The sequence below is a fragment of the Corvus kubaryi genome, unplaced genomic scaffold, assembly GCF_017639235.1.
Source record: "Corvus kubaryi isolate FWS band 111438036 unplaced genomic scaffold, C.kubaryi_AGA036_p1.0 37354, whole genome shotgun sequence".
NCBI lineage: Eukaryota > Metazoa > Chordata > Aves > Passeriformes > Corvidae > Corvus > Corvus kubaryi.
The window spans coordinates 248,772-270,687 of record NW_024581116.1 but is presented as its reverse complement, the minus strand read 5'-3'; the positions used below and the strand labels follow the sequence as shown (position 1 = coordinate 270,687).

Below are 21,916 nucleotides of genomic sequence, written 5' to 3'. Positions count from 1 at the left end.
AATGGGTCCCTGCTCATGGCACGGGGTTGGAACTGGATGATCCCTAAGGTCCCTTCCAACCCAACCCATTCAATGATCCTAAATATCTGTTAGTAGAGCACGTTTTGGCATTTTATAAGAATGATAATCATGGGTTTTACTAAAGATCCTCTCTGCCAGCATCCTGGCTCCAACAGGGACTGGGTACAGATACCTGGAGAAGAGTAGGAGAGCAGGGTGAGATTATAGGGTACTTTCCTCTCATAGTCTTTAAGTATTTTTATTTCAGAAATTTCCTGAATTAGTCATGATTGTGTAGTTAATGATGTTCAGTGGTTTTGTTCAATTCATCCTCCCCTTGAAGCTGTGTTAACACCCGTGACTTCCCTTCCTAAATGTGTGTTTTTACATGTGTGTGTGTGTATTTCATCTGTGTTTTCACTGTTTTTAAACACTGTGAATTTCATTACCCTGTGAGCTGCCACAGATCAGCCCTGGTGACCTTGTTTTGGTCAATCCAGATGTGCTGCCCTTCTCTGTCCCTCCTGGACCTTCACTGAGGTCACTGTCCCCCTGACAGACGGTGGCACAATCCCCTCCTATCATGCTGAGTAAACAAGAGTGAGACTGTTAATTAAAATGCTTTTAAAAATTAAAGTCTTCGAGCTGTAGTTGGGCCAAAGCAGAATCCAGATGTTGACTGTGTATAAATAAATGTGTTACATGTGTCAGTGCAGGTGGCTGTTTGTCTGCACAACTTGTTCTGGGTTACAGAAACATTCTGAACTATTTTCAGGGTTTTGCAGGTCCTCAGGCCAGTTTCTGTCGTGAATGAGACAAACTCAGAGAAATGAGAAAATCATTAAAGACCAAAGGAGGATACATGCTTAAAATAATGCCATTGTAAGGATGTGGAATTTGAGTGGTACTTGCCAAAAACCAGCAATCTGAGGAAATTAAATAATTCTATATTAATGCAGTTCTAGGACTGTCTTTTACATGACACCAGCCATATTTATGTACTCAACATCAGGAAAAGAAAATAGAGAATCAGTTTTCTTTCAAAGAGGTAGAAAAATCCAAAAGCAATGTGTTACTGGGAAAATCAATTGAGTAGGCAGGCTGAGCATAGCAGTTTTCATCTGGTTGTGCCCATTTCCAAAATGTTCAGGGGAGTGCACCAGCAGCTCAGAATAGTCAAGGTAAAAACTGTAAAGCAGACCAAAATTTACCAAAACTGTGTATGAGGAGGTAGCAGCATGTTTGTGAAGGAGTGATGTGAAGCACAGAAATGGAAGTGTGAAAATTGCACCTCAATCTCTGTTTTCATCCCAGCATGTGGAGCTGCAGCCCTGATTCCCAGGATTCCTAAGTCACACCGATTTCCTCCCCACCCTGTGTGTGCAGCACTGAACCCACACGCTGTCCCACCTCCAGCTTCCTCTCAGTTTACCCCACACCCCTTTTTTCCCTGCTCAGCACTGCAGCACCAGCACTCTGCAGCTCAAGTAGAGCAGTTTTATTTCCACATTGCCCTGGGCACCAGCAGCAAAGCTGCCAGTCTGTCTGTGGGGACAGTTGGTGATATTTTGTGTGAGTGTGAGGCTGTGTGTGTTTATAGAGCAGAAAAGAGCACAGTTTGCTTTTTAGGTGCCAACTTGACCTTGTGGCAGCAGCTGTTGGGAAAGCAAGGATCTCTTTGTGAGTTGTAAATTGTACAACTTGTTATGGAGCTACTGAAGGAGACTAAATTTGAAATGCCAAGATTATTATACAACTTTTATCAAGAGAGAGCATCCATCAGTCACCGAGATAAATTGGGCTTTAAACAGCTTTCAGATAGATGTGTCCTCTTACTGACAACTTTGTAATGCTGCAGAGAGCCATATTGGACCTGCTGCTTGTGTGGAAAGCAATATGCTTGGAAAGGTTTTCCCCCTTGTTTTGCAGAAGCTGGGAGGAAACTCTTATCCCTTTGTGGAATCTGGGATCCCTGGTCTGGTGGGCACCTGGCTGGAACCGTTCTCCACTCCCTAGATTGTGATTTTATATCCATTATTGCTCACCAGCTCTGTAGTTTTGCTGGGGACAGAAACTCAAGCTGGCACCTCCTCCAAGACTTTACCCTCCGATATTTCCTCTGTGGCCGCAGGAATCTTGAACTTGTGCTTGTGTTCAGCAGAAAAGGCTTGAGGTTTCCAGAGAACCAGTGGTTGTGAGGAAGGGAGAGCTGGGAATTCAGGCTGTATTGGGTTTGGCATGGCCAAGTTTTGGTAGTGTGGGGCTACAGGGGTGGTTTCTGTGAGGGGTTTCCAGAAGTTTCCCCCATCCCAGCTGGCTCCAGGATGGACCCACTGCTGGCCAAGGCCAAGCCCATCAGAGGCTCTGGGATAACAGCAAAGAAGGATAAAGTTACTGTGCAGGAGTAATGGCAGCCAGGGAAGAGGAGAGTGAGGATATGTGAGGAACTGCCCTCAGACCCCCAGGGCAGTGCAAGAGGAGGGTCAGGAGCTGCTCCAGGCACCAGAGCTGGGATTCCCAGCCCAGGGTGCAGCCCAGGGAGAAGCAGCTGTGCCCCTGCAGCCCATGGGGGAGCAGAGATCCACCTGCAGCCCCTGGAGACCCCACACTGGAGCAGGGGGATGCCTGCAGGAGGCTGTGACCCCATGGGAAATCCACACTGGAGCAGGGTCCTGGCAGGACCTGTGCCCTGTGGAGAGAGGAATAATAAATTAAACTAATTTCCACAAGTCAATGTTGTCCATGATGGTAATTTAGTCATTGATCCCTCCTCGGTTTTAACTCTCCCCACAAGCTTTTTGTTACATTTTCTCCCCTGCCCAGCTGAGTGATAGAGCAGCTTTGGTGGGCACCCAGCCTCCAGTCAAGGGCAAAGCACTGCCAAGGAATGGAACTCACATTTTTTGTGGCCTCAACACATTCTTTATTCTGCATCCCATCCCTGGCCTGTGCACCATTCCTGCTGCAGTGGGTGTAGGTGCTTTCCTTTCCTCTGCAGCATTTTTGGGTGCGTAATGACTCAATGCAAATTCGGGTCCTGGAGCCAAAGCCTCAACTTCCACCTCCAGATGGCTTTGAAAATGTTGTTCTTAACCTCCTCAATGCTCTCTTCACGTCCTGTTTGCAGCTGGGACAGTTTAGATTTGCTCATGTGAGGGGGATAATGCCACACATTGCTGGGATGTTTGGGAACATCTCGAGTTCTAGACAAATGTGAACTATTGCTATTCATATACACAAAAAATTTGATGGTATAGTCTGTATATGGCCTGGAGAAATAAATCCACTACCCTGCAGTTGTATTACAAGTGATCTAGGGCCCCTTGTTTATCCCCAGTTGTTGATAGCACCATGTCATAGGTATTGACTGCTACAAGGAGTAAAACAACCACAAATGCATGTGAAAAATCCTACCAGGCTGGGCCTCTCCCTGAACTCTGTAAAACATTCAGCCAGAAAAATCTTCCTTGAGGAAGATTTTGCCCCATCAGGGGCAAAAAGACCCTTAAAGTGCTACATTCATACCCCAACAAAACTCAGCAAGAAATAGAAGTGAAGGAAGTGATTTGGGGGGGATGCAATAGTTGTAATTTGAGGCTCTTCCACAGCTTGTTGTGGAATGCTTGGTGCGTAATGTTACTGCTGCTGCACTGCTATTAAAAATAGATGGTTTTACCCCACGACCACAGGTGAAATTGCTCACTGAGCTGAACAAATATTTCTCCTTTCCCAGAAGGTGCAGAATTTTTGTAATTCATTCTGCCAAAAGAGCACAATGTTTGCTCTCTGCTTGCTTTTGCTATTGTGCTCAGATCTGTCTCAATTACAGAGTAAACTTACTTTTCCTTTTTCTTCTCCTCATTTTTATCTAGTCCCATGCTGTCTGCAGGTTTTAAATTGTTCTTGTTATATGGAAAGGACAGAAATATTTAGAGTTTTTAAAAAGGACAAACATTCTATCACCCATTTCTAGCTCTGAGGGCTGTTTGAAATAACCACAACCTTCAGCCTTTCGTCTGAAATCCAAGCACAGAACAGCTCACCATGTGCAGTGCTTTTGGTTGAGGCCTGGGAGCTGTTGTCCTTCCCCTCTGGGGGACAGCTGAGGAACGGAGCAAGGTTTATTTTGATGTTGAGGTGGTTTGTGTCACTCTTTATCCTCCTGTGCCAGTGCACGGCCGCCCTCTCCTGTCAGGAGTTTTCCATGTGCTCAGGCTGTCATGTGCCCCCAGCTAAAGGAGTGGAATCGCTTCATTGAGCTTGGAGAAGACAGAAAATAAATGTATTTAATGATCAGCGGTTTTCTTCCCAATTCCTGTGCATAGTTTGTTGTGCTAATTCGTGCAAAAGCTGCTTTATTTAATATTTGGATGAAAGAAATTTATTAAAAGTTTAAATACGAACCCAGTGAATTGATTTGTCTCATTGTCTCTCCCTCAGCCATGACTGTCCGGAATGGGGGAAATGTGCTGGTTCCCTGTTACCCCTCTGGAGTGATCTACGACCTGCTGGAGTGCCTCTATCAGTACATTGACTCTGCAGGACTCTCCAACGTCCCCTTTTATTTCATCTCACCTGTTGCCAACAGCTCCCTGGAGTTCTCCCAGATCTTTGCTGAGTGGTAGGTGTCCCAGGGCAGCCCCAAGTGCAGCCTCAGCTGTGGGAAGAGGCAGGTGCAGGTTATCTCTACCTGACAGATTCTAAAATACACCTGATTGGGATTGTGAGCACGTTCCTCGAGTCACCGGGGTGGGTGGGTGTAAGAACGTGTTCTATAATTAGGGAAGGATGATTTCCTATAGAATGTGCAAACCCAGTCTCTGCTTTTTGGTGCCTACACTAATGAGTAAATTATGTTCCTGACTTCAGTGAGTTTTAGCTGTGCCTGTTTGCAAGTCTTAGCCCCCCAAAATCTACCACGTGTCCCTGGCTAAGCAAAATAGAGTTTTCAAGCTTAATTTTGCTGAGCCGTGGCAAGAAAAGGCCAGGAGTGTCCTGGGCTGCATGAGGCAGAGCAGAGCCAGCAGGTCAGGAGAGGAGATCCTGCTCTGCTCAGCAGTGCTGAGGCCACGTGGGCAGTGTCCTGTCCAGCTCTGGGTTCCCCAGTACCAGAAGGATGTGGGATATCTGGAACAAGGCCAGCACGGGGCCATGAAGATGAGGGGAGGCTGAGGGAGCTGGGACTCTCCAGCCTGGAGAGCAGAAGGCTCAGGGGGATCTTATCATCGTGTAGAAACACCTGATGGGGAGTAATGAGGATGAGGGTTCAGTCTCTTCAGCGAGGCCCACTGGCAGAACAAATTCAAACACCTGAAATTCCATCAGGGTAGGGGATTTAAACTGCCAGAGGGCAGGGTTAGATGGGATATTGGGAAAAAAATACTTCCCTGTGAGGGTGGGGAGGCCCTGGCATAGGTTGCCCAGAGAAGCTGTGGCTGCTCCACCCCTGGAAGTGTCCAAGGCCGGGTTGGACAGGGCTTGGAGCAACCTGGGATGGTGGAAGGTGTCCCTGACCATGGCAGGGGGTTGGAACAGGATGAGCTTTAAGGTCCTTTCCAACCCAAACCATTCCATGATTCTGTGATTCTGCAGCCTCTGTGCAGAGAGGTTGTGGAGACTTTGCTGTGGAGGTATCAAAATCCAGCTGGACACAGTCCTGGATGATCTGCTCTGCTGAGAGTGCTTGAGCAGGGCTTGGACTTGATGATCTCAGGAGGTCCCTCCCAACCCCAACCATTCTGTGATTGTGAGCCCTGGAGAGGAGAGCCCAACCACTTCCCAAATTCTTACAAATGGAGACGTGCTCTAGAATATTAAATACAGTAAGGTAGCTTTTCTCTTCTTCCTCTCTGGATTTTGGAGTTCAGGAAGGAAAAGACAGGTCCTGGAAATCTTGTGTGAATTGATCCCTCAGGAGAATTGTAAAGAGGATTGAAATCTGGTGAATTTACATGGAAATGGAGGCAAAGGTTGATCTGTAAAATAGAGGTTTGGGGTCAGAACTGTGGTTGCTATTCAGGGATTCCAGCCTTGTAATTCTACTCTTTACCCAGCTAAAGGAAATGTTCTGGTCTTAGTATCCCTTACACTTTATCAAAATTAGTTTGACCCAGGCTCATTTCTTTTTAATAAAGTGCAAGTATGAGCCAGGCAGTATTTCCCAGAAAAAGCCACCAGGACAGTGTCACTGCAGATCATTGTCACGTCACCCAGACCTCTGATAAACAGCTTTTTTTAGCTGCTGTAATAGGATGAATCAGGAGCCTGGGTAGAGCTCATCAACAGCTCTCAGTATCTCTGTTTTAAAGATAAGTGATTGATGGAAAATGCCAGGTCACAGTGAGCCCTGGGCCGTGGGGAGAGGTAGTTTACCAGCATTGTAGCTGCAATAATAAAATGCACAGGGGAATTGGATTAGAGTGAGCAAAAGGACCAAGTCACTGCTGAGGATGAGGCAGTGGAATTTTTCTCTTGACAGATGATTTGGCTTTGCAAAAACTGCTGATGTCTGGCCTAGGAAATGCTGTGGATGTTGAGTTCCAGATTTGTCTTGAGCAGCTCAGGAGCTCCATTCCAGTGTGTACAGAATTACCTTCAGCTGCCTTGCACCTTCTCTGTGCCATCCTGCTGTGGTTGAGGTGGTGTGTCCTGTAGGTGTTGGTCCTCTACCAGAAGCCCTGGCAGCAGCAGGACGGATGGGTGATTTTGCACCTGGTGCCTCAGATCCCAAACCGGTTTTCTCCAGGAGTGTAACAGTAGATGGCAGCAGATGCTGCAGGATGTGCTGCACCTCTAACCCGGCTGATTTCCTTTTCTTTTAAAGGTTGTGTCATAACAAACAAACAAAGGTGTATCTTCCAGAACCTCCTTTTCCCCACGCTGAGGTGAGTTAACCATAATCTTGTTTGCTTTCTGGCTCACAGTCCACACAGCGTAGCTGTTGTTTTTCTGATGAACCCTTCTACAGCTATTTAAGTTTTGTTTAATTTGTCATAAAAGTGTTTCTTTCCCTTTGCTTTCTGTGATGAATTTGGGAGCATGGGGGAGGAATGAGTGATGGTGTTCCCTCAACTCCAAAATTACCCTGTTTATTCCATCCTATCACTTGCACAGGCTGGCCCGGTTCACTCCTTCCCCCGCAGAAGGAGATCTGGTGTGGGATGTTTGCTCTTATCAACTGCAACCACGAGCATTCCCTTTGTCCAAGCAGTTTATTTCCAAGTCTGTGAAACTAAGAGCTTGTTATCAGAGCCAGCTTAGTCATGCCAATTCCTTCCTCCCTCAACACAGCAAGCACCATGTCTGCTGCAGGAGGAATGGTATCTTGAAAGAGAGATTTTGTATCAAAATCTAAAGTTTGCAGCACTGAGTGCTGTCAGTGGCAATTTTAAATGAAATTATTTGAGCGTTGTAATGAAGCAAAGAGGAATGAGGATTCTGAATTTGGAGGATTTTCCTGCAATGTGTGGTGAGGGGATTTTGATCCTCCCTGCAACAGAATAATAATTTGAGGGGAAGTTTTAGCCAACCAGAAATTAAATAAAAGTGGTATAACTGATGCCTTCAGAGTTATCTCACATATCAGGACAGGAAGTTCTCCCTTGGGAACAGGTTGTTTTTCCACTGAAGTAAACAAGAGGCAGAAACAGGACTGAGAATTTTAGCTAAATCCTACTCCTGTAAGACATTGACCCAGAAAACTGCTTCCTTTAGTCGCTGTGGTCCAAACTGTTTGATGAGATGTGCAGAGTGGCCATGGCAGGTTTAAGAGCCCAGAAATTCAATGCTTTCACAGACACTGGGTGTTTTTTTCCTCTGAGATATCTCATCCAGGGACTTCTTCTGGAAACTGCCATTACCCATCATATCTATCATCTGTAGGTGCTTCAAAGGCATTGTTGGGAGTAGGATCTGACCAGGAGCCCTCACTCTTTCCAGATGCTTGAATGTGTTTCAAGGAGGATGTGCGGTGAATTATGTATAATCTGTTACCAAGAATAATGTGGACTGCAGGGCAAGCCACCTGTTCACCACTTATTTTATAATCAAGAAATTCATTCCCACTGATAAATCAATTCCAAATTCTCTGAGCACAAGGCTCTGCAGCCTTGCTGCTGACTCTGCTCTCTGTCCATCCCTGCTTTCTGGGGTGTCCTTGTTGATCCACAGTGTCATTGGATTCACTGACAGCCCATATTCTGGTTCACAATATTCACTGGAACTGGCAGATTTAAGTGAAAACCCATCCAAAAATGAGAAGCCAAACATGCAGCTGTCAAAGACTGGATTAATTAACCCATCTTATATGATGGGTCTTTGTGTTTATAGAGTGATAACTCTGTCCTCTAATTCCTAGGACGTTTTATATTCTCTTGGGGCCTGTTGATAGTGAGATTTCGCCAAATTATTGAAGCAGCTTTGCTGCTTCATGTGCTTCATGTGTAGATCAGGGTAATTATGCAGGAAAGACCTCCCAGCAGTGGATCCCAGATCAGCTTCCCTGCACAGAGGGAGGAACGTGCGTGTTGCAGGTGCAGGATGGAACATCCCACGGGACATCCATGCCAGGACCCCAGTGCTCAGCACGTGCCTTGGGTTCCTTCTTAAATCTCCAAAATCTCACACCTGACACCATATTTCATTCACACAGTGTGAAACATCCAGAAAATCTCTTCCCAGCACAATCCTGGGCCTCCACAACCCCCCCATGCAGGCAGGAGCTTTGCTTACTGGCACTTCAGGGGATTTTTAATGAGTATCAGAAACAGACAGTGAATGATGGTTTCTGTTGGAGATGTTGTTAGTGGAGAATTGCTTGGCTTTTTTCAAAGTAATGCTAGGCTTGTGCAATGTAACCTGTGCTGAAATTGCCCATCATGAAAAGATGTGCTTAACTGCTCAGTTGTTGGAGGAAAATAGGGAATTACTCAGACATGCCTCTTACTTCTTAGGAAGCATTAATAACATGGCTGGCATGATACATCAGAGAGGGACAGGCCAGGAAATAAGCTTCTAATTATCCACAGAACAAGCCCAGCCCAGCATGCTGCTGGTCCTGAAATTTGATGTCCCTGTTAGTTGTATAAACAGCAAGATTTAAAAACAAAGAAGGCAAAAAATCCCCCAAATCCTCGATGTTGTCCCTTGCAGCAATGAGTTCCAGCTGTGCCTGATGTGGAGTAGAACAGAATAATTCCTTCCTTTAATCAGCTGTGATTGTATTTGGCATTTCACTTAAATATGCCTTTATTATTGTCACAAGAGGATAAATAAAAGCATCTTCATTGTCTCTACAACTACTATTTTTATTTCTCCCTACTCTCTACACTCAGTTGTTTGAAGCTTTTGCATTGTCTCTGCATGGAAATTTTCCACTTTTATGATTTATGTTGCGTGTTTTGAACTCATTCCTTGTTCTGCTCTGCTGAATAAAACCAGACACATGTTCAGCTCTGCAGAGAACCCAAAACATTTCTCCCTCCTTGTTTAATTCCACTTTAATGGAGCAGTAGATGTTCATCTTATCTGCATCTACACGGTCCTGGTGCAGTTCTTGTGGTGGCAGTTTGCTTCCTAACATCCAGTCTGAGTGAGCAGGGAATACTTTACCCTCTGTTAGGAGCAAGGAATGTGGGCTGAAGTGCTTCAGGTTTGTAGGGATGGATTTGGACATCAGTTCTTGCAGAAGTTAATAAAAATGAAGTGTCCAGGTTCTTGTTGAAGTCTCTCCTGCAGCCTTTTACTGGTGCACAAACTAAAAGAGCTTCTTTTTAAAGGTTTTTCTGAGGGAAGAGTTGCTGTGACTGCAAAGCCAAGAACTGGAGATCCCAAATAGTTGTCAATAAAGGCTAGCAAAGCAGGGGGTGGTTTTCACTTCCAAGGTCCTGTATCCATTATATCCAAGGATCATCTGTCTAAAGAGGCTCAGATTGAAGCTCCCCAGTGCCTTGCTGAAATGCTGTGGAGCATAAACCAGTAATTGTTTAGCTCAGATTTGTTATTCTGGTATCCCAGAACCAATGTGTGGTGTCTTACCAAATTCCATATGGGAATATCCCATCCCAGCACATCCCCAGATGAGGAATTCGGGGTCTCCTTGATAAATTTAACAGGATCCATGGCATGTACACTCTGCACTGTCCCTTCTGTGGAGGTAGAGGCTTTATATTTATAAAAGAATGGCTCAATTGTTGTAGCTGAATTGTTCCTCTCTGTTCGATCTTTACATGGACAATTTCAGGCTCTACAATAAGTGAATCCAGACTCCTCTAAATGTCTGCAACAATAAAATTTGAGAGGTAATTTGTATTGATCAGTATTTGCCAGTGGAGGGAGAATTTGGATTTACTGTGCTCTTATTAAGGATGCTGTTAGCAACATCGAAAAGAAATGGCTGCAGAAACCCTTTTTTCCTGACTCAAAAAAGCACCAGGGTGGGAGTAATATTGATTCTGTGGTCTTAAATACCAGAATTTGTCTTCTTCATCTTTGATTCCCTCCACCATTTACCAGTTCCTGCATAACACATTTAAATAAATACCTGGAATCAGGTGATTGTGTAGTATTATGGTTTGTTTCATAGTATTGTATAGAATTGTACTGTAAATATTATCATATAGGAGTTGGACTGAGCGATCCATGGGGGTCCCTTCCAACTCTGGACGTTCTGTGATAGGATTAGGCCCCTGTTAGTGTTGATCTGATGAAGGGAGGGAGGGAGGTGAAGTAATAAATGCATCTCTCATTCCCTGATAGGAGCCACATCTGTTCCAGATTCTGGATACAGAGCACACACACACACAGAGTAAATATCAGCGTATCTTGGCTCACTTCAACAAAGGCTACACAAAGGCTCTGGAGATTTATCCTGTTTATAGCAGCAGTTGCTGACCCTGTAAATCAAGTGTACAGCTTTAAAGGGAAACAGAACCATTTGGGATTTCAGAAAAACACAGCTCTCACTCTTGATTCAGTACTTTACCAGCCCCTATCTCTTAAGCTTTCAATCAATAGTGGTTCTTTCTGTAAAAAAATGCTCTGAATGTTGCTTGTGCTCTCCAGAAACAAAATTTTCAACCTAAATATTGGCTGGCTCAATACCAAGCATTGGTTTTGGCCCAGGCTGGAGGTCTGACCATGGCACAGTGAAGGCTGTCCTGTTTACACACCTCATCTCATCTGGAAATACAAAAAACCTGCACAAATCATTACCAACTCGGTCCCCTTAATGATTTGGGAAATTTTGCTGGACCTGTTTTGCAAGTTCAGCTCCATATATTTTTGATGGGGTGATTAAAAGAGACTTTACTGTAGACACTAAAATCCAGCAGCTGCTTTCTCACTAGAGTGAGCAGAATGTTTTTAAACTTGTTTTTGTAGCCTCTCACCCCTACTCTGTCCACCTGTGAGAGTCAGGGATTGTGAGCAGAGCTCTGGAGCCTCACCAGACTTATCAGAAAAGATCTGGCAAGATAAAAAGAAAAGATGAAAAAAGAACCATCACCAACGAGCTCCTGAAAACTGGATTAGAGATCCTGTGTCTCTTTACAAAGCAGTAGGAGGGGATTTGAAGCTTCCATAATGCTTTGAAGAAAATACAGCTTTTATGTTGCTGAGCACACATTTGTGGAGGTATGGCAGGGAAATGAGCTGTTCACTGCTTTCCACATCCAGTGCTGCTCTCACATCGTCCAAAAGATCTGAATGCTGCATACAAATATAAATCATTTGAAGGAGAAGATGCTGGAAGAACAGTTCGTGATTTTTCAGGAGTGTCTTAGATAAATGCTGGCTGTAGAGATGTCTTTCCATGACCTATCTGCCTGTCCCTGGAGGAGTTTTCCCCTGGAATGTCACACATCCCATTTAATATTTGAAATATAAATCATCCTCCTTTTCCAGTTTACCCAGTTGAAACTGCTTCTGCAGCTTGAATTTTGAGACTCTTGGCATCCCTCAAAAGGAAAAAAAAAAAACAACATGGAAAAGCTTTTTGAGGCCATTTCCTACAAGTTCATTTAAATGTCAGTATTTTATGGATTCAAATTTGTTTTACCCATTGTCTGCTAAACTGCAGTTTTTATTACTGAAGCTAAGTTTAGATTCTAAACCCTGCACTCCAGATGTGTTAATCAGAAATCTTTACCAGTATAATTGCAGGAATGTTTTTGACATTCAGTGCCTATCAACTGCCAGAGCAGTTATTGGATGGGTTTTTTCCTATTTCCCTCTTGAAGATTTAATAGGAATTTTCTAGTACTTGTAAACTGCAGAAAGTGTAGTCCAGTTTCTACTTCCTCCATGATTTCAAAGATCCACTTGGAAATGATCCGCGTGCATCTACAGCACTGTGTAATAACCTGAATTCTGAGGTGCTTTGTGGTGCACAAGTTGCTGAGAATTCTCAGCTTCTCTTCATTTCCATGCAGGCACCTTAGATCTGCTATGGTAAAAAGTAACACAAGACAAGGGAAAATGGCCTTAAACTGAAGTGAGGAAAGTTTACATGAGATGTTAGGGAGGAAATCTTCCCTGTGAGGGTGGGGAGGCCCTGGCACACGGTGCCCAGAGAAGCTGGGGCTGCCCCTGGGTCCCTGGCAGTGTCCAAGGCCAGGTTGGACATTGGGGCTTGGAGCAGCCTGGGACAGTGGAAGGTGTCCCTGCATGCATGGGGTGGCACTGGATGGGCTTTAAGATTCTTTTCCAACTCAAACCATTCCACGATTCTATGATTTGTTGAACAGCCCAGCCTCCTTTAAAAACTGGCTGACAAAGGAAGCACCATTCCCTCCCTCACACTCTTTATCTCCCTGGTTTTTATCTCAGCTGTTCAGTCTGTGATTCCATGTGTTAAATTCCTTGCTTTTTAAACTGTATTTACAGTTATTTTCAGGCTGAAGATGGAAGCATATACCTGCCAAGCAAAAACTTGCAAAATATTGCATGAAAGTGCTTCACAGCCTGGTTATTAAATTGCTTTTTAAGTTGCACCTTGTTTTGCAGATTAGAAAACAGTGACAGGAGAAATAAAGCATAACTCTTCGAAAAGTGCCTTGATAAATAAACTACTCCATCTTAGCAAAGAAATCTGTTCCACCTGCAGAGCTGATTGCACTGTGTCTGCAAAACATCTTAGTTCATGTTTGTTACTGGTTTCAGAGATAGTTCAGGAAGGGAAAGTCTGTTCTTTTTCAGCAGGTTTGACTTTGTGTGAACCCTTTAGACTGAGGAAGCTCTGCAACATTCTGCTGAAGGCAAAAGTGCCTGGTACTGCTGTGATGCAAGAAAAGCAGGTTAAACATGAGCCCAGAGCTCTTTGCAGACATGGCAAATAGGAAAAAGGAGCTTATTGTGAATTTGGCAGCTGAGCACTCTGCTCACTCCAGGGAACTCGAAGCAGGGAGTGTTTGCAGAGTTTCCTCCCAGTCACCATCCTGCTGGTACCAAAGAAATGAGAGCAAGGACTTGGAGGCACCTGGCCCCATGCTCTGACTTCCTTTTCATAACATTTACAACAGTCATGACTAAATTTGTTGGAAAAATCTAAGGGGTATACAGGAAGGGACCCTGTGATGAGTGAGGAATAAATTGTGGAACATTTGTAATCTCATGTAAATAAACACACCGCACAGAGGCATGAAAAGTTGGTAATGTCTGGATTTTTGTTTTTCTTTCAGCTCATTCAGACAAACAAATTGAAACACTATCCCAGCATCCATGGAGACTTCAGCAATGACTTCAAGCAGCCCTGTGTTGTGTTCACTGGGCATCCCTCTCTCAGATTTGGGGATGTGGTGCATTTCATGGAGCTCTGGGGAAAATCCAGCTTGAACACTGTTATATTCACAGGTAAGTAAAATGCTGATATCATTATCAAATTAACAGCTTGTGCACTCTGGTTAAGTGTGGCCACATCCCTGGGGCTTTACTCATTTGTTCTGGGACAGAAGTTTTTGACTTCAGTAGGAGCTTATCTAAATTAAGGCCCCGGGACTGGCTGCAGGGACAAATGTAATTATTGTGCCATTTAATTCAGTGTGGCCCTGCAGAGCCAACCTTTGCCATACAGAGTCCATTCCTGCCACGACTGAGCAAAATCTTTGTTACGCACAGCAGTGAAATGCCTACAGGAAATTAATTTTTGAATTAAGAGCAGCTGGCTGCAAGTTAAACCCAGGCAAGACCTAATGGATTGCTGGTCAGAAAGGAGAAACACTTCTTCTCCATGTTCCACTGGAACCACAAACCTTTCCTCATCCCTTCTCCTGCCCTTTCATCAGGCAATGTTTCTAAAGAGGTTTCTGTCCTCTCCGCTGTCCCAGAAGTGGGCACCCCACACAGCCCTGGCACAGTGATCTGAGCTGTTCTGCCTTTGGGCTGAGCTTTGTGCAGATGTTTTTGGGCTGACAGGCACATTTGTAGCTGAAGGTACAGCTCTGGCTCATTCCCCAGGGGAGCCGTTTCCTTTCTCAGTGCTCAACAGGACTTTTAAGTTCCTCCACTTCTCTCCATCTGCTTCTAGTGCTGACCCTGATTAAAAATCCTTCAAGGCCTTCCCTCGAGCTGGGGTTCTGTGCAGGTATATTTATACCTGATGTGTCACCCAAACAGAGCCCTGCAGTGGCCATTGTCCTGATATGAGAAGGCAAAGAGTAATCCTTTAGGTCCTTACTGCTGATTTTGTGTATAAGGAGCTCTGGGATAATGGGAGGTGTGTTCTGTATGATTTAGCCAGGTAAAAAAAGTGTGGATTTTCAGAAAAAGTAATTAGAAATGAGGAGGAGAGCCCTGAGGAACAGATCAAACCTACTCCCACAGCAAGGGTGGGATGGAATCCCACTGTTAAGCTTATTTTCCTCCAGTTTTTGGTGAACAGGAAAGCTCCTGGAAAGCACAAAACCTTCTGAAGAAAAGAGGGCTGGGAAAGGGTTATTTCCTTCTTTCTTCTTTTAACTGTAGACTTGAGGCTAGTGACAAGCAAGTCCCTTTGACTCTTTCACAATATTGGCACCAAAAAGTGTGATGGTATCATGGTACTGTTAAGCCAATTTGGGGAGATTTGAAGTGTGTAATTAACCCTATTCAATGGGAGGGGAGATACGAGGGGGTTCCTGCAGGGAACATAAAGCCAGACTGGTTCTGTGCTGGGAAATGGTGCAAGGAACCTCAGCACTTAGGTCACAGCTGCTGCAGTGCCCATCCCTCCTGACCTTTGAGGCGGTTCAGGAGACATGCCCTAATTACAGTAATTGGGTAAAATTGCAATATGGATATCTTGGAAATAGTGAATTCTACTCCAGTCAGGACTTCAATTAAGCCTGGATGTGCAGAGCCTTTGCTGGGGTGTGTATTCCATGAATCCTCAGGGAACAAGTGGCATTAATCATGTTGTGAATGTGCTGCCCAGGGTGTCAGGAACTGGCCTTTAATGGCAAGAACTCTTACTCTGTGTCTTCTGTAAAGAGAGCCAATTGACCTTTCTGTGTGAGATCCTAATCCTTCAGTGAACCGAGGCAATCGAGCACTTCTGTCAGAGGCTGGCCCTGGCAGGTTGTTAAGGCATCTAAATGTCACTCCTAACAACCTGGGGGTGCAGCAAGTAGTGGCCCTGGAGATTCATTCCCAGTTTGTACTTAGTGAAACTCCAGTTGAGAGCTGCTTTAGGGGGGGTGACCTTGGAGTGCACAGTGATTCCAGATGCTTGTGGTGTTTTTTTCCTAAATTCTATCTATCCATGGCTTTTGTCTCTGTCTGTGGGCACATCCCCTGGGCAGGATGGTCCTACTGCCTTATGGCTGTCTATCCTAGGCCTATTTCCTTTTGATTGTCTCAGCTGGAACAAAACCACATGGTTTAGTGCTGGGTTTGGCAGTTGGACTTGATGACCTTCGAGATTTTTTTCCAACCTAAATGATTCTGTGATCCATGTCTATAGAAATTCCTAGCAGATTAAATTCTTCTGTTCTTAGTACCAGTGAAAATCTGAAGCACCTCCATTGCTGCCTTTGATTTCCATTATTAAATTGCTTTTCTGTTTTAAGCTAAAATCTCCTGTGGTTCTGAAAGAACCCCGGCCCATTGGAGCAGTGTGTGAGAGCAGATGATGTTGTAGCTTTTCCTGTGAAAAACTCCTGGTTTCTGGTAATTAGAACCTTTAAACTACAGACCATCCTGCATTGTTAGTGAGCACTGCTTGTTCACTCCACAGGAACCAGTCAGTCTCCACCTTTCCAATCTGCAATGTAAAAAACAACGACAAGAATATAAATTAAAGCAGCCAGGAGCCAGGACCTGGCTGTGAGGGAATTGTGGTGCTGCTCTGCTGGCTGGTGTCACCTGCAGACATTACTGCTGGAGCAGTATTGAGGAGATTATTGATTAAAAATATCGAATACCACTGAGCCACAAAGAAATTCTAGGAGAAGACATGATATAAAGAAGTCTTCTTTAAAAACCAGCTCCCTGGGAGATGTTTAAAACCATCTCATGCACGTCAGTGCCGTACAGTGGAAGGTTTTATAACTCAAGTGTCACACAGCAGTAAATCAGGAGTCTTGGGGGAAAAGCTAAAGACCTGTGATTCTGTCAGGAAAAGTCAATATGTGTCCTTGACAAGCACTTTCTGCCTCCAGACAGGTGACTTTGGGATTTTGGGTGGTTTCAGAACAGCAGTTCCTGTGTGTCACATGAGTTCCCTGTGAGCCCAGCTCAAGTTGTGTTTTTAACATTCTAAATTTTCCAAGTCCCGTGTTAGGATTTCTTCATTAGAATTTCTCCCTTTTCCAAGGCTCTCCTGTCCTTATGAGTAGTTCAGAGAGGCTTTGGACTGGATTTTATATGGGATTCCTAGCCCAAAAATCCGTATGTGTACATTATCTGAACCTGCTGATTCAGAAATGCTGAACAGGTGCTGCCTCAAATCTCTGTGTCCTCCACAACCCCAGATGGATGGAAAATCTCCCTTCTGGTAACTTTTTAAACTTTTTACAATTTCATGGCACATCTCCAGCAGAGAACTTCTGCCTGACTTAAGCTTTCTGTTTTTCCCTAATGACTTTTTCTGATTTAACCCTAATTGATCACTGATCATTCTTCAGCTACCAACTTTCTCAGTATTCCTATTTTTAAACTTCTATTCATTGCTATTAAACTTAACTGACATAAAATGCCATTTTTACATTGATATTTTTAGGCTTTGTTTCACTGCCACCACCACATCTGCTTTTAACTAATACGGCTTTTTGACCAGTGTAATTTTTATTTCATCTTTGTGGATTCATGGCTTCATGTGCACGTCCTTACACAACTCTCATTTTTTGTTAATATTTCTCACTTTAGTGTTCCCAGGCCGCTACTCTGACAATTCCTTTAAACTTGGGAAAATTATCCCTTTGGCAGTTCCAAACATTTGAATCATTGCCTGGTGCCATGTTCTGTTCTCTCAGGGTAAATACCCCCACGTTGTGCTCAGTGGCCAGCAACAGATTCTGAGGTTTTTAGATTTTTAGGTGAGCAATTAACTTGTCTTTCTGTTGGATCTCACTCTGGTGCTGAACTTCCTCTGGTAGGGTTTGAAGGAGATTTTTTTCTTGCTGTCTGCATGAGGAATCCAACCAGTGCTGTGCTCTGCTGCCATGTCAGAACATCCTAGATGGCTCTTTAAATCTAGACTGGAGTCTTTGAATTTCAGTTTCCTTTGAGCTCATCCTTTCACAGCCTCAGCAGGTCCCAGAGAATTCCTCCTGCTGTGTTCCAGCCAGGCTTGAACTGCACTTCACTCTGCCTGGTGTCCTGTGAGGCCCTGTGGTTCAGGATCATCCAGCAGATGAGGCTTTTATGCATCCCCTTCTCTTTTCCCCAATTTGTACTTATCAAACTAATACCAGTTCTTTTTTTTTCCAGCATTCCCTTTATGCCATCCATCCCCACAGTTATCAGGTAGATAGGATTGGCATCATCTTTTCCATACCATTAGTTGGTGACCCCCTGAATCAAGAGGTTACCTGAATCCTACAGTGTCACCTGAGATCTACAACTGGCATTCACCAAAAACAAAGTCTTTTTCTGTAGTGTTCTCAATGTTTTATTACTCTCTGTGGGAGTAAAAGCTCATTCAGTGCCTGACTTTATCCTGGCAAACCTCTAATCCAGTAATAAAAGGATCCTTGGGTTCCCACCAGCCTAAACCTGGCTCTTAGATTCAAAAGAATAAATATATATATTTATATATCAAGATATGACCTTCATGCTGCATTTTTGTCATAGTGAAAACCAACTTGCCATTTGGATTACCTTACAAGACCCAAAATGTCTACATTTTGCCTTCCTTTACAGGAGCTGATTAAAAATAAGAGATGATGTTTTTGTCTTGATTAAATTTGTTCTAAAAAGCATGCAATAATGTGTTCAAATGAAACAGTATTGCTCTGTTGCTTGATTAAGGTAAGACTAATTGTGGGCGTAATTTTCATCAAATTAATTGAAAATAATGGGTGGGGGAAGGAGGAAGGGAAGAGAAATCTGGAACAGAATTAACACTGAACAACAGCTCTGGCTAGGCTGGAACCAGAGAGGAATTGGGCCATCTTTGTTGTTAATGGGCTTTGAGTGTTTGCAACATTTCTCTTTCCAGAACCCGATTTCTCTTACCTGGATGCCCTGGCTCCCTATCAGCCCTTGGCAATGAAATGTGTTTACTGTCCCATTGACACGAGACTCAATTTTATTCAGGTGTCTAAATTACTCAAAGAAGTCCAGGTAATGAATTTTCTGCTGCCTTTTCTTACATTCTTCACACAGCTGAAATAAATAAATGAACGGTGAGCAAATGTTGCATTAAACAAAAACTGAGACAACACCCAGATCCCTTTTTTCCATGAACAGGACACAGCATTGAGCTCTGCTTTAGAAAAGGTCTAAGAAAAAGAGGTTTCTTGTAGTACCTGCTGTCCCCCTCGACTCTTTGGGGCTTTACTGGCCTATCCCATTTGTTTCTACTAAAATTTGCTTTCTGACTCAGCTATTAAAATAATAACCACATTTTTTTCTGGCTGAGTTTTTCCCTGTGTTCCATCTTGCTGAACTCTGAAATACACATTCTTCCAAACCTCCTAACAGTGCCTGGATCCCTTTATCTCATTGTTCTGTGACCTGGCTTGTCACTGCAAACTGATAGCACTGCCATTGCCTGGGTTTGGATAAACATCTCCTTCCACGTCACTGCTGATGTATTGTGCTCTCTCTAGAGCAGCTTGTAGAGGCCACTGGCTTCTCCTTTGGCTTCCTTATATCCTGCAGTGGCCACCAGCCTGTTGATGCTTTGTTAACATATTGCTGGAAAACTCCGGGAGTTGTTTTTGCAGCCTTGTTTATTGACAGCCGAGGTTTCTGCAGCCTCACATGTTGACTCTTGAGATGCTCTCCACCACTGTTGCCATTTGCTTCCAGTTTATCTGGCAAGGATTTGGGAGAAAAAACTATTTAATATTTTTAGTTTTTCTCTCCTTGTTGCAACTGTGATATCAAAGTGATGACTAAAGACACAAATTTTGGGCGGCTCGCCGCTGCACACAACTCCTGCCCCTGGAGCAGTTTATTCCAGTGCTGATGGGAATTCCACGGTGCTGTTTTCCAGCCCCTGCATGTGGTGTGCCCGGAGCAGTACACGCAGCCCCCTCCCACGCAGTCGCACCGCACGGACCTGATGATTGACTGCCAGCCCCCGGCCATGTCCTACCGCCGCGCCGAGGTGCTCACGCTGCCCTACAAGCGCCGCTACGAGAAGATCGAGATCATGCCCGACGTGAGTCCCTGCAGGGCACAGGCACGGGGGGTTCCTGCTCACGCAGCCAAATTCCAGCTCAGCAGCCTCTGTAAAGTCATGGAATCACAGAGTTGTTGTGGTTAGAAAGGTCTTTAAGGTCATCAAGTCCGGCTGTCAACCAGCGCCACCACCGTGGTTGGCACTAAAGGGTGGCCTCAAGTGCCACTTCCAGGGAGGGGGACTCCTCCACCTCCCAATGCTTGAGCACCCTTTCCGTGAAGGAATTTTCCCTAATAGCTAACCTAAACCTCCCCTAGTACAAATTGAGGCTGTTTCCTTTTGTCCTGTTCCTTCTTCCCCCCTGGCTGCCCCCTCCTGTCAGGGAGTTGTGCAGAGATGCCTGAGCCTCCTTTTCTCCAGACTGAGCCCCTTCCCCAGCTCCCTCAGCCTCTCCTGCTGCTCCAGCCCCTTCCCCAGCTCCGTTCCCTTCCCTGGACACTCTCCAGCCCCTCAAGGTCTCTCCTGTCAGGAGGGGCCCAGAACTGTCCCCAAGACTGGAGGTGCAGCCTCAAGAACTAAAGATATTTGTCCTAAAGATGTCTTGTGGCTGGGATTTACAGTTGACTCTCATCACGAAAGCACATTCTGTCAAAGAGGGAGCTAGAAAAGAAGCATTTTTGAGAGATAATTTCACTCTATAAACTAATGAGAATTGAAAACAAAAATGGCTGAGAGAGCTTGGGGTTCTTCAGCCTGAGGAAGAGACCTCAGGCCCTTTCCAGCACCTGAAGGGGCCCCAGGAGAGCTGGAGAGGGACTTGGGACAAGGGATGGAGGGACAGGACACAGGGAAAGGGGAGTTTGGGGTGGGAAATTGGGAAGGAATTCCTGGCTGGGAGGGTAGGGAGGAGCTGGGCTGGAATTCCCAGAGAAGCTGTGGCTGCCCCTGGATCCCTGGCAGTGTCCAAGGCCAGGCTGGAGCACCCTGGGATAGTGGGAGGTGTTGGGGTTGGAATGGGATGAGCTTTAAGGTCCCTTCCCACCCAAAGCATTCCATGATTCCGTGATTGTGAGCAAGCAAAAACTGTGTTCAGGCGAGTTGTCCTTTGCAAGAAAATCCCATCTCACAATACAAAAAGTGATCTCTGCCGTGAGTGAGGCAACCAGTCACGTCCAGTTTAAATATGAAGAAATTGAGACAGAGCAGTTTGAATTAGTGCCCCAGGACCATGGAAAGGATCCAAAGAACCTGGGAGTTAGGAGCCAGGAGTTCTCTTTCTCCTTCCCCAACTGTACCTACTGTTAGAAGTACCCCTCCCATTAAGGATCAGTTTTCACTCATGGTAAAGAAGCAGTGAAAAGGCTCATTTGTATTCCAAGAATTTCCATAAATGGTTAATTCCTACAGGCAACAGGAGCCCAGCAGGTTAATGGATTGCTTGTAGCCATCTAAAATGTGGATTACTTATCCCCACAACATCTATTAATGATTTATTAACCCCATAAATGAAACCCAAATGTACCCATATTACAAAGGGTGACCCATATTCTGACAGACACGAGCTTAAAATATTTTTTTGACAATCCAATCAGCACAAATGTGTCCTTGGAGCAAAGGTGACAGTGGCTTTTTGCAAGCAGGCATTACTGCCCTTTGGAAACTGGAATATTGAGTGACTTCTCATTGGAGTGTAGAAGGAGGAAGCATCCTTTAGTTAAGCCAAACATGAAGTGCAGAACTGGGACCCACGTAACAAATCCCTCATCCAGCCCACAGCACCCACTGCCACCATTTCACACCAATTCTGTGAGGAGCCTGCCCAGCCCACTGCTTGGAGACAAGGAGAGGGCTTTAATTAGAAAATATGCTTGGCTGCAGCTCCATCTTGGCATGTATATTTAATTGTTTGGGAAAATTCTGTCTTTATTGGATCCTATTAAACCTGAGACTGGTAAAACGTGGCTTCCATTCACCAGCATGAAACCAGTCCAGAGTTCAGAGTGCAGGGACCCAGCCTGGGGCTCACCGATTATTCAAATTCCACTGAAGCTTTGGGTTTCCCCCTGAACTCTGAGGGTGGAACTGAGCCTTGTACGAGAGCCTGTCCCTTGTGTCAGCCTCTGAAGGGACTGGATTCCAGCTCTCCCTGCACTT

At 44.8% G+C, this 21,916-nt stretch overlaps 1 protein-coding gene across 2 annotated transcripts in view; it reads left to right on the top strand.

The window, feature by feature from the left end:
* INTS9 (integrator complex subunit 9) overlaps positions 1–21,916 on the top strand; it is a 61,824-nt gene that overhangs the window by 28,059 nt on the left and 11,849 nt on the right. For both annotated transcript variants that reach the window (XM_042032756.1, XM_042032755.1), the window contains exons 10-14: positions 4,441–4,621; positions 6,824–6,884; positions 13,677–13,848; positions 18,632–18,756; positions 19,634–19,801. In XM_042032756.1, coding sequence (XP_041888690.1) covers positions 4,441–4,621; positions 6,824–6,884; positions 13,677–13,848; positions 18,632–18,756; positions 19,634–19,801 — 707 coding nt within the window. The remainder of the gene's footprint in view (positions 1–4,440; positions 4,622–6,823; positions 6,885–13,676; positions 13,849–18,631; positions 18,757–19,633; positions 19,802–21,916) is intronic.